The sequence below is a fragment of the Sapajus apella genome, unplaced genomic scaffold, assembly GCF_009761245.1.
Source record: "Sapajus apella isolate SASKATOON/1434 unplaced genomic scaffold, GSC_monkey_1.0 scaffold123, whole genome shotgun sequence".
NCBI lineage: Eukaryota > Metazoa > Chordata > Mammalia > Primates > Cebidae > Sapajus > Sapajus apella.
Window position 1 is genome coordinate 2,131,142 of NW_022437063.1, and position 12,519 is coordinate 2,143,660.

Here is a 12,519-nt window from a genome sequence, read left to right on the forward strand (position 1 = left end):
ACACATCTGTCTATCCCCCAGGCCCCGGCCACACCTGCACTGCTGAGGCCAGTCTGGATCTACACCTGTGGTTCTAAGGACACATCTATCTATCCTCCAGGCCCCAGCCACACCTGTACTGCTGAGGCAGCCTGGATCTACACCTGTGGTTCTAAGGACACATCTATCCATCCCCCAGGCCCCGGCCACACCTGCACTGCTGAGGCCAGCTGCCGGTCCTGCTCCTCCAGCTGCTGGTGCTCATTCTGCAGCTCATTGCCTCGTTGCAGCAGCTTCTGTTTCTCCTCTTCTTTGACTAGAAAAGAGAAGGCCAGGCCCCCGGAGTGGGGCAGGTAAGGAGCATCTGGGCTGCAGAGTAAATGGGAGAGGCAGAGGGGATGGAACCAAGGCCTGGGCCATCCCGCTGAAGGAGCCGGTGGCTGTGGCCAAATGCACAGGACCTGGAGCCACTTGCCCTGGCCATACCTGCCCTGTACACAGGACTAGTCCCAGGGTCTCACTTTTCAGTGCTCTGGCCTGGAAAGGCATGGACACACCTGTCCTCCCACAGGGCAAGGTGAACCCAGAGGCCTGGGTGGGGGAGGGGAGGGGGAGTAGGTACCCTGTCCCGCTCCCCAGGGATGCCTCACCTGTCTTGTGGGTGACATAGGAGTGCACGATGGCCAGCATCCCAGTCCAGGGCACACCCTCGTCTTTCTTTAAGGCCTGGGGAGCAGATGGGGAAATGAAAAAGTGGACAGGCCCTGGGACCTGCTGGCACTGGCCACACCCTGGCTGTGTAATCCTGCAGAGGCATGCCCTGTCTGAGCCGCAGGGTCCACACCTGTGACTAGGGGATGGGGGCCACACCTGTCTCATGGCCTGGCTCACAGGGCTGCACAGTAAGATCAGCCCCACGAAGCAGGAACATTCTAGGCCTCTCTCCCTGCTCATCACCAGGGCCCCAGGCAGGCAGCAGGCTCAAATACTTCTCAAACGAATGAATGAATGATCACTTGTCCTCTTCCCACGTCTGGAAGACCTAAGAGCGGCGGCCCCAGGCCAGCCAGGGACAAACGGGGAGACTCAGTGTCCCCACACTGTGCTAAAGCAGGGAACAGAATCTTGTTCCCTCTCCACATGCCCTCAAAGAGTTGTGATCAAGAAGAAATAAGAAAAAAGGAAGAAAAAGAAATAAGCAAACAAAAAGGCTGGGCGTGGTGGCTCATGCTTGAAATCCCAGCAGTTTGGGAGGCCAAGGTGGGAGGATTACTTAAGCCCGGGAGTTTGAGATCAGCCTGGACAACAAAGTGAGACCCCACCTCTACAAAAAATTTAAAAAATTAGCTGGCCATGGTGGTGTGCACCTGTGGTCCCAGCTCATCAGGAGGCTGAGGCGGGAAGATTGTTTGAGCCCTGAAGTTCAAGATCGCAGTGAGCTGTGCTGGGACTTCTGCACTGTAGCCTATGCAACAGGGCAAGACCCTGTCTACAAAATAAATAAATAAATAAAAGGATGCGACCCCCTCACCCAGGCAGTCACAATGCAGGGGCAGGTGGCCCCCACAGGGAACAGCCACACAGCAGCACCCGCCCACCATATCCACCGCCCTTGATCCCCACAGAATCAGGGATGATGGGAACTCACGACAGTTAATGCTTTTTAAATAAAGATAACTCCCAGGCTGGGTGCAGTGGCTCACGCCTGTAATCCTAGCACTTTGGGAGGCCAGGGCGGGCAGATCACCTGAGGTCAGGAGTTCAAGACCAGCCTGGCTAACATGGTGAAGTCCCGTTTCTCCTAAAAGTTTAAAAAATTTAGCCAGGCGTGGTGGCGCTGCCTATGATCGCAGCTACTCGGGAGTCTGAGGCAGGAGAATCGCTTGAACCCAGGAGGTGGAGGTTGCAGTGAGCTGAGCAACCAGAGCAAGACTCCCTCTCAAAAAAAAGCTCTTTGGGGGGCCGAGGCGGGTAGATCATGAGGTCAGGAGTTCGAGACTAGCCTGGCCAAGATGGTGAAGCCCCGTCTCTACTAAAAATATGAAAATTAGCCAGGCACGGTGGCAGGCACCTGTAATCCCAGCTACTTGGGAGGCTGAGGCAGGAGGATCACTTGAACCCAGAAGGCAGAGGTTGTCATGACCCGAGATCCGACCACTGCACTCCAGCCTGGGTGACAGAGCGAGACTCTGTCTCAAAAAAAAAAAAATCCCATAATACACAGGACAAAGTTCCACAACCAAGGATTATCCACTCCCAAACATCAATTGTGCTGAGGTTCAAAAAGCCTGTCTACACCCAAGCCCCTCTTTTCTCCCCTCCTCTGCCCTGTCTCTGCCTACAGTGGGGACCTCCATGCCAGTCTGGGGTGAGGGGACCACACAACCCCCGTACCTTCTGCTGGCACCTGGGGCACACCCACACACCCTTGGGCGCCGTCTTGAGGGGCGGGTCCAGGCAGCTGAGGTGGTAGGCCCCCGGGCAGGCACCGCAGGGCTGCAGGTTGGCACCTCGCTTGCAGGCAGCACAGTGCTCATCGTGGGTGATCTCATTCTGGAAGAGAAGGGAGAGCAGAAGGCAGGTCAGCCAGAGCCGGGTCAGCCAGAGTCAGGTCAGTGGGGGCCGAGTCAGCCCGGGCCGGGCCCAGGCAGCTGCGTCTGACCCACGTGTGGCCATTCTCCTGCCAAAGTTTCCCAGCAGCTCTATGGACAGAGGGGGTGACAGTGTGGGCTCAGGCCTGGGCCCCAGGAGGCAGGGGGGCACTCACAGGGCCCGGCTGACTAGAGGCTGGGGAAATGAGCATTGGAGTCGGGCCTGGTGTGACTCCCATAACCCGATTCTTCTGTGCTAAGACCTGGACCCCAGGTGTGGGCGACGAGGCAGGGTGTCAGGGTCTGTGTCGCACCAGAGGCCCATGTTCTGGAGGTGGGGCCAGCAATGTGTACAGCACTCCCTCCCCCCCTCACTGCTCATGGGCGCACTGCCAGGGAGGGCGGTGTGGCCCCGCCCAAGACCCTGTACTCCTTGGCTCTTTGTTCACCAACTATGTGTCAACAGCATGCTCCAACTTCAGAGCTGGAAAAGACTAGAGCTCTCCTCCGGGATGGCCCATGCCACAAGGACACTGGATGTCCCTGAAAGAGGTGTGGCACCCTCAGACGAGACCTCAGAGATCCCCACCTCCACCCCTTGTGTCATGCAAAGGCCCAGGGAGGGCGAGGCAGATGTCACACAGGAAGCTGCAGGTGGGGCCAGCACCCACGTGGCCTGCCTCGAAGCCGAGGCCTTTCCAAGTCTGTGGGCTCTGTGGGGACAGGGCTTAGGCTCCAGGTATCCCCTGTCCCCAAGCCCACCATGATGAGCAAAAGGTGTCTGCAGGACAAACACTGCCAGGCCTCCCAGGACCAACCTGTGCCACTGCAGGGTTACTGTGGAAAATGACACCACCTAACCGGGGTTGACGGGAACCATCACCTACTACTTCTTAGAGGCTTGACCACTACAGGCATGCAGGGACTAGAATGTTCTTTTAGAATCAGAAATTCGGTGAAAAATGCTGAATCAATTCTGAGGCCATGCCATGAATGAGATCACGACCAGCCAATCTCCTGGGAAGCCGGAATGTGGCATGTGTATGGGTAGGGGTGGGCGTGGGGTCCCATGTGATCACAGAAATGTGGGCATGTGGGGTGAGTCCCTGGAGATTAACAAGTCCAGCCCTTTTTGGGGTGGGCAATGGAGGACCAGGGAGGGCCAGCTTTGCCCGGGTCACACTGAGGCCAGTGGAGCCAGGGTGGAGGCCAGCGGACACTGGCTGGCTGCTTCCAGTTGAGCCTTGGTGGCCTCTGGGGTCTCTGCATCCTCAGTCCGTCCTGAGCAGGGAGAGTGCCTGTTTGAAGCTGAGAGCGGAGCCCCGTGGCAGTGCCAGACTCGACGCTGCCTGGCAGGCTGGAAAGCTGGCTGGGTGTTGTACAAAGCTCTCAGCACCAAGGGCAGACCGAAAGCCTTCTGTGCCACTCCAGGCTCTTTCCCTCTTTCCAGGACGGACCCTACCAGGACTGTACTGAAAACATTCTCTACCCCCCAGGTGTGAAGATGGAGGGAGGGGACACATACCTTCCAGCAGGGGTCCTCATTGGCTAGCACAGGGAAGAAGGGCGGAGAACATGTTAGCGGCCGTTGGAGGAGCACAGATCAGGACTGGAGTCCATGAGGCCTCATGTGGCAGGTGATCTCACCCCAGGGCGTGATGGGAGTATCACAAGGCCCCCATGACACCTTGGCTCTTGCCTCGGGGCATCATGGGAGTATCACAAGTTCTCACTCCCAGGCAGGACGGGAGTAAGGATCTCTGCCCTGGTCACAGCTAGGAGCCCCATGGGAACAGGCTCATGTGGCCCCTGTGCTCACTGAGGCCATGTTGGCAATGAGCTGCCCAGGGAGCTCACTGAACCCCTAAAAGTTACTTATTTTCAACTCTTTTTTGGCTGTAACCCACTATCCTTCTAGTAAGTGATGCCAAACCACACATTTTAATGATCGCAAACACAGGTATCTTTCAGGTTCTGAATCAGATCCATCTGCAAATAAGGCCACCCAGCAGGGAGAACAGTGCTGGCATCTGCACAGCCCTCGACAGCTCACAAAGTGCAGTCATGCTCACCCCTCAAGTCACTGTCCCAGCTCTGAGAAGCAGGGAGCTGTGGACCTACTTTCTAGATCAGTAAACCAAGGCGCAGGGAGGGATGGCGACCTGTTGAAAGCTACACAGAATCCCAGGAAGCCAGCCGTCATTTCCCGCCCCTGGGGCTGCCTGAGGTTTTCTAACTGGAGAGCTGGCGGCTTCCTGCTGCTGTTGGAATGCAAGGGTGTGGCTCTCCGAGGTCCTGCACTGGGGCACGGCTGGCAGAGGGGGAGGAGCCCTGCACACTCAAGTGGAGGCCTTAGACCAGGTCCCAGCCTGAAGATCCAGCCCAACGCCTTGTACAGAAGGAGCCCTCGGCCCAGGGCAATGCACACAGTGAGGCAGAAGCAGAGGCAGAGGCAGAGCTGGGTTGAGATCCCCACCCCAGCCCAGCCTGTGCTCTCCCAATGCCTAGAGCAGGCACAGGAGGATGGGCAAGGTGTGGGCTGAGAGGCACCAGCCCAGCCCAGGGGTATCAGAGGCTGCCCAGGTGTGGGGAAGAAAGGTTCTCTCCAGCACAGTCTGGAAGCAGCAGCACCTGGGCTGGCCCACACCGGCAGAGGCCACACTGGCCACACTCACACCTGTGGCCCAGGCTGTGGACCTGTCCTAGACCACAGCTCCAAGCTCACACACAGGCTGCAAGAGGAGCGGGGAGGTGGGAGCAAAGCGTCCTCGCCCTCCTCTGCCCAGGTCCTCTCAGCACAGCGTCCTCGCCCTCCTCTGCCCAGGTCAGCCCAGTGGGAGGCAGACCCAGCCCCGCCCAGGCCCAGGCATGGAGGACCACCCAGGGATGACTCTCCGAGGCCCTGAGCAGCTCTGGCAGAAGGTCTGAAGCTGGTGCTTACCTCTCGCTGTGAGGAACAGGGGGTTGTTGACATAGTTGGAGGCCAGCCGTTTCCTCTGCAGGGACAGAAAACAAAACACACCCCATCGTCTGGAGGCTCTCCCCACGGACAGGGCAACTGCAGGGCCTGGAGCGGACTGCCGCTGCACACGAAACGCCTCCCTCCCTCTCGAGCTCAGGTTCCCAAGACATGGGTTCTGGACAGTGGCCCCGACAGAGGTCCACATCCTGGGAGCTGACACAGCACTTCCTCCAGGTCTCACAGAGCTGGTGTCTGGAACATACTAGGCACTGACCTTGGAGGACATCGTTTCTCTCAGGACAGCTGCCCCAAGCTCTGGACTTTGGGGCACTAAGGAAACGGCTTCCATCCCAGAAAGAGACTCCAAGATCTTGCCCCTAAGAAAGCCCTGAGCCTCTGAGCGAAAGGACCGGACAGACCCTGCAGAGCTGGCTTTGGGGAGATGACCTTAGGATTTTAACCTAAGAATTTTGGACTGTCATTCACAAGGGCAGGAAAGTGTCATTTCTGATCCGGTTTCTCCCTGGGGACATGGTCATGGGCGGTCCCAACCCTGCTGCACTGGACCAATTTTGGTGCAGGCTCTCGGTTCCCCACCCCATCCCTAGGGATAGACGCTTCAACGGGGAGTAGGGAAAGGCACTGGTAACACACACCCCGCCCCTTCTGGGGCGCCCGCCCACTCCAGGCTGCGCACATCCTCAGCCTCTCCCAGCCGTGAACCAACTGCACAGACTCTAGACGAGGTATGTCGTGGTCCAGGGAGGCCAGGGTGTCCAGCACTGCCTGTGACCAGGGATTTGCCTGCTAAGTCAGGGTGAGGAGTCAGGTGCCGGTGATGCTCCCCAGGACGGCCTCTATTAGGAATAAACGGACATCCCTTCTTCTGTGTCTTCCTATCAACTGACTCTGAACTCGGAGGTGATGAATTCACAGTCACCCTGAAGTCCCACTCCCAGGAGGAACAGAGAAGGTAGCAATTAGGAAGGCGAATGAGGGAGGCCCAGGACTGTTCCCGGAGGCTGTGCACGGGGAACCCCCACCCTCCTGGTGGCACAGGGCTTACGGGTCCCCCACCTCGGTCTCCAGGAGGCCGCTGTAGGCAGGGTTGGCTGTGCTTCGTCTCTTCCGCTCCTGTCGCTTACTCTGGATTTCTGGAAAGGCACAGACACAGCAGTTACTGGGTCCTGCCTGCCCTGGGAACCCCAAATGCATCCTTGCCAAGCCCTGGGCACCACCATCCCCTCCTGCTCTGAAGTCTGTCTGCCCAGCATTCAATGCCACAGAGTGGCCCAGGGCAAGTTGTGACCTCCAGAAATCACTCACTCCATGGCAGGACAGCCCTGGTGGCCTCAGGCTGAATGACAGATTGTTGGGGGGTGGCAGGTTCCCAGAATCCAGGTGCCCACTCAGCACAGGGGCCTCCTTGTGTGTCTTTATCTGGCCCATGGCCATTATTTGGGACCCACAGGATGGCAGATACCCATGGGTCTGGTGGTAACACTGGTCCAGTGAGCTGCAGGGTGAGGCTCCCAGCTCCCAGGAGACCAGGAGCAAGCATCCAGGTGGCCCTTGCCCCGGTGCAGCCTCCAGCAGGAATCCTTCACGTGCGAGTGAGAGGGTGCCTAGCCACACTGACTGTGTTTTCTACTCGTCTTTCTTTGCCTTGACCCCCAGGTGGGACCATGACCTGCTTCTCCATGTGCAGCTGTGCTGGCGTCATTTTCTAATCTCTGCCTCCTGGACCTAGTTTTGCTTTTTAAGTCTTTTTAATATTATTCAGCCTGTTTTCTGTAAGGCACTCAGACCTTCTGTGGAATAACACAGGGTCTAAAGAAAGAAATACTTAAGGATATCACAGCAGGGGCTGGGGAGAGGTTTATAAATGAGGACTATTTATAAAGCCAATAATGACACACCTATTAGGAAAGCACTTTTCACTCAGTCCCCTCGCCAACCCTACAATGTCTACAGACGCAGCTTTCCCTGTGTTGCAAAGGAGGAAACCGAGGTTCAGAGGGGGTAAGGACCTTGCCCAGGGACACCCACCCAGTGCATAGGCAGGACTTGAGCATAGACTTCTGTTCCCACAGCCCCGCGCTGCCTCTGTAGCTCCATGGTTTCGGTCGGAGATTAAACCGTTCCCAAAGGCAAGCAGAGGGCAGAGGGATTCATCACACTCAAGCTCACCTGTCAGGCAGGGAGCTCAGAGAACACCTTCCAACCATGCATGCAGACAGGTGAGGAACTTGGAGGGGGCTTCCCTGCCCAAGGATCTGGAAGGCTGGGCCTCTTCCCTGGCCCTCCCCACACTGGCTACTACCAGGGAGCAAGTCGGACCCAGGGGACACAGAGAGAAGGCTCTCTTCTCAGAGCCTGCATGGCAGGCTGGGGTCCCCACGTGCTGGGCTCTGCTGAGCTCAGGAAGGCTTGCTCTGCTCCCGCTTGCCTTGGATGAGCTGTGTGACCTCGGCCAGCTCCTCCCCTCCCCTGGGCTTCTCACTTGCTGTAATGGAGAGAAACTCTACCTTACACTAAAGACCACTAGTGCCTCGGGCACTGTGGGGTTCACTTCATTCCCTACTACTTTTAAGGAGAGGAACGTGAGGCGAACCTCCCTGGACCCAGGTTTACCAGGGCACATGCTTTCACATTATAAAACATCTTCGCGGGTGAGGCGGGTACAGTGGGAGACGTGTGGGGTTGGGAGTCAGGAGCCCTGGATTCCAGCCTGGGCTTGCTATCTACTGGCTCTGAGATCGATCTCGGGCAAGTGAATCAAATTCCTTGGGTGCTTCCCCATGGGTGCTTCCCCAAGGGGGCTGGTTTTGAGGCTTTCCAGGCCCTAAGATTCTATGATGATGTTCAGGGCTCACCTTAGATAGCCCTCCTCATTCTGCTATGATGTCACAGCCCATGTGAAACTGCCCTCATCTGTAAGGTCACACGGCCCCTTTGTAGAGTCACAGAGCCCCGTCTGCTCAAACTACTGTTCCAATTTTGACGGACACATTTGGTGTCAAACATGAAGTCCGCAGGCTAGTTTGACGGCAGGGGAGCTGGTGGGCAATTCTCCCACTGTGCTGGGCACTGCGTCCAACAATCGAGGACGGTTCAGCCATTACCCATTTTACACATGAAGAGACGGAGGCACACAATAGCAACCCACCCACCATAGAGGGAGTGGGGGAGGGGGGGGCCTGCCTTTTTTTTTTTTTTTTTTTCTGAGATGGGTTTTCACTCTTCTTGCCCAGGCTGGAATGCAATGGCATGATCTCGGCTCACTGCAACCTCTGTCTCCTGAGTTCAAGCGATTCTCCTGCCTCAGCCTCCTGAGTAGCTGGGATTACAGGCATGCACCACCACACCCGGCTAATTTTGTATTTTTAGTAGAGACGGGGTTTCTCCATATTGATCAGGCTGGTCTTGAACTCCTGACCCCAGGTGATCTGCCTGCCTTGTCCTCCCAAAGTGCTGGGATTACAGGCAGGAGCCACAGCACCCGGCCAGTCTGCCTCTTGTCATTTTCCTGTGTTGCCTCCAGTTTGAGGGCAGGGAAACCACAGGGTCCCTCCGCTGAAACAAGGAAGTGCCACGGTACGTTTTGTGCATAGTCATGGAGCCAGGGTGAGCCTGGAAGGTTTCTCTGTCCTGTTTGTCTTTGATGACAGCCACCCAGCCTCAGGTACATGGGCCAGACCTCCTGGGAGGTGGTTCACATTACAAACGCTGTCACCTGAGCCGGGACATCCTGAGACCAATGCAGTGGTGTGAAGCCACACTCCATCCACACTGGCTGCTGCTGAAGCCCAGATCACCTGCCGTCATCCCTGGCCCTCAACACCCTGGCTTCCAGCCAGTCCCAGCCCAGCCTTCCAGCCAGTCCCAGCCCAGCCTGCCGCTACCTGGATCCTTCCTTACCTTCCAAGTGTTCTGTGGTAACCAGGCCTAGCGCTACCATGAAGGCGATTTTCTGAGGGAAAGAAGAGACAAAGGAGCATTAACATGACTGTCAATGTTCATTCATGCACTCAAAAAACATCTGCTGCAGTAGGTGCAGGGCGACACCTCCTGGGTGCCCCAACCGCGGTGGCCTCCAACTCCAGATGCCAAGTCATTTTCTAAGAAACATGGGGAAACAGGATTCCCAAAAAGAACATCTACAGCTCAGTTTGGAGGGGCTCCTTGAAAACACTGGATACACATATTCAAACATACTTTAAAGGGCTAAGGTGCACACAGCTGGGCTAATCCTCTTGTGTGCCCCAACCGCTGAGGCCCCAACTCCAGACACCCAGTCAGTTTCTAAGAAACATGGGGAAATAGGATTCCCAAAGTGAGCATCTACAGCTCAATTTGGAGACACTCCTTGAAAACACTGGACACACGTATTCTAACATACTTTAAAGAGCTAAGGTGCACACGACTGGGCTAATCGCTGTCACTGGTTCGTAACACATCACTGGTTCGTAATGCAGCTGCATCATTGGTCCTTTCGTGGCTCTTTCATTTTGTTTAATAATAAATTCAACACCATGAACCTACTAATAAATTCAAAACCTGACACTTGACCCATAAGTTGCACCTGTTCTGTGCTCCTCTGCTTCTCTCATTCATTTCGCCCTCATTTCTAGTGATCCTAATCCTTATTCAGTTCTGTCATTACCATTTCCTTGACTTTGTATACACGTGCATATACTTCTGTCACTTACGAAGCAGGATGCCATTTAGTTTTACCTGGTTTTTTAAGACAGGGTCTCACTCTGTCACCCAGACTGGAGTGCACTGGTGTAACCACAGCTCACTGCAGCTTCGATCTCTGGGGCTCAAGTAATCCTCCCACCTCAGCCTCCCAAGGAGCTGGCACCATAGGTGCACACCACTGTGCCCAGCTAATTTTTGTATTTTTTTGTAGAGATGGGGTTTTGCGATGTTGCCCAGGCTGGTCTTGAACTCCTGGGAGCAAGCCTGCCTCAGCCTCCCAAAGTGCTGGGATTAGAGACGTGGGCTCACCATGCCCAGCCCTTACCTGTTTGTGTGAAAAAGTCATGACACTGTATTGTCCTGTATTGTCTGCAGAGCTCACTATGGCACTTTTTTTCATTCGACATTTGTCTGTGGTAGAAGGCAGAAATCTAGAATGGCCCCCAAGCCCCTACCCTGTGGTGTAGCCACCCGGTGTCATTCCCTGTCTTGAGTGTGGGCAGGATTAGGTAACATCACAGGGCAAAGGGGTGCTGGAGCCACTCCTGTGACATATTATGTTAACTAAGACCCCTGTAGGTGACTGGAGTGAGGCTCTCTTGCTGGCCTCGAAAGAGAGCCTGCCAGGGGTTCTGTGGCCACCACTCTGTAAGAGGACTAACCCCCGGAGCCCCACTCAGGGCTGGCCACAGAGGAGGTGCTCGTGAGAACCTGATGAATCTGTGAGTAAATATTTCCTTGTGCATGATATGATTTGCAATATATTTTCTCCGTTTATCTTCTGGCTTTATATACAGGGCTGGCTTATTTATTGCAGAGTCGTTTCAGATTTATAGAGAAGTTGCAAGACTCATTCCTGAGAGGTCCTGTATACCCGACACCCAGTTCATCACAACTAAAGAACCAACATCAGTACATTATTATCAGCTAAAACCCATATATTTTTTTGGATTTCTTTAGTCTTTTTGTTTGTTTTTTAGAGACAGGGTCTCACTGTCAACCAGGCTGGAGTGCAGTGGCACAATCATAGCTCACTGCAGCCTCAAACTCCAGGGCACAAGGAATCCTCCTGCCTCAGCCTCCCAAGTTGCTGAGAGTACAGGTGCATGCCACCATGCCCAGCTAATTTTTAAATTTTTGGTAGAGACAAGGTCTTGCTATGTTGCCCAGGCTAGTCTCAAACTCTTGGCCTCAGGCGATCCTCCCACCTCTGCCTCCGGAGGTTCTGAGATTACGGGTGTGAGCCAGTGTGCCTGGCCCTTAATTTTTCCGTAATGTCTTTTTTGATTTTGTTTTTTGAAATGGAGTCTCCTTCTGTCGCAAGGCTGGAGCATAGCGGCACAATCTCGGCTCACTGCAACCTCTGCCTCCCGGGTTCAAGCGATTCCCCTGCCTCAGCCTCCCAAGTAGCTGGGACTACAGGCACGCACCACCATGCCCGGCTAGTTTTTTGTATTTTAGCAGAGATGAGGTTTCACTATGTTGTTCAGGATGGTCTCGATCTCCTGACCTCAAGTGATCCTCCGCCTCAGCCTCCCAAAGTGCTGGGATTACAGGTGTGAGCCACCGCACCTGGCCAATGTCTTTTTTCTGTCCCAGGATCCCTCATGACATTTAGTCATCAAGCCTCCTTAGACTCTTCTGGGCTGTGAGAGTTTCTTAGCTTGTCCTTTTTTTTTTTTTTTTTTTTTTTTGGATGACCTGGACAGCAGGAGGAGGACCAGGCTGGTATTCCACAGAACAACCCTCAACTGGGATTATGTTCGGTATTTTCCTCCTGAGAGGACTGGGGTGGTGGGTTTTGGGGAGGAAGACTGCAAAGGTAACGCACCTTCTCATCACATCACAGCAAGGGTGCAGACCACCCACTGACTCATCGCTGCTGGTGACCTTGGCCACTGGCTGAGCTGTGTCTGCCAAGCTCCACTTGGCAAAGTCACTCTTCCCATGGCCCCCCGCCCCCATACTGTACTCTTTGGGAAGAAGTCACCAGGCACACAGCTCACGCTTAAGGAGCAGAGAACCAGGCCACTCAGGCTGGGCTTTTTTCATTTTGTTACCATGCATCTACATTAAAAAAAAAAATTTATCGATTTTTAAATTGTAGTAAAAATTTAAAGAAGTATTCACTTTTAATTTAAAAAATTAAATTGTAATACAATTTATCAGTATTTTCTTTTGCAGTGTTTTAATATTTTGGGTCCTGGCTAGAGGTGCTGAGGTTATAGAATAATTTATTTTTGTCTCTATAGTTTCACTTTTTTTTTTTTTTTTTTTTTTTTT

At 54.6% G+C, this 12,519-nt stretch overlaps 1 protein-coding gene across 3 annotated transcripts in view; it reads right to left on the bottom strand.

Annotated features, from left to right (window-relative positions):
- Window positions 1-12,519, bottom strand: part of PHF21B (PHD finger protein 21B) — a 114,289-nt gene that overhangs the window by 4,212 nt on the left and 97,558 nt on the right. For all 3 annotated transcript variants that reach the window (XM_032261427.1, XM_032261426.1, XM_032261428.1), the window contains exons 6-12: window positions 9,454-9,505; window positions 6,610-6,686; window positions 5,512-5,566; window positions 4,096-4,118; window positions 2,374-2,532; window positions 630-705; window positions 192-295 (exon numbers count right to left, since the gene is read on the bottom strand). In XM_032261427.1, coding sequence (XP_032117318.1) covers window positions 192-295; window positions 630-705; window positions 2,374-2,532; window positions 4,096-4,118; window positions 5,512-5,566; window positions 6,610-6,686; window positions 9,454-9,505 — 546 coding nt within the window. The remainder of the gene's footprint in view (window positions 1-191; window positions 296-629; window positions 706-2,373; window positions 2,533-4,095; window positions 4,119-5,511; window positions 5,567-6,609; window positions 6,687-9,453; window positions 9,506-12,519) is intronic.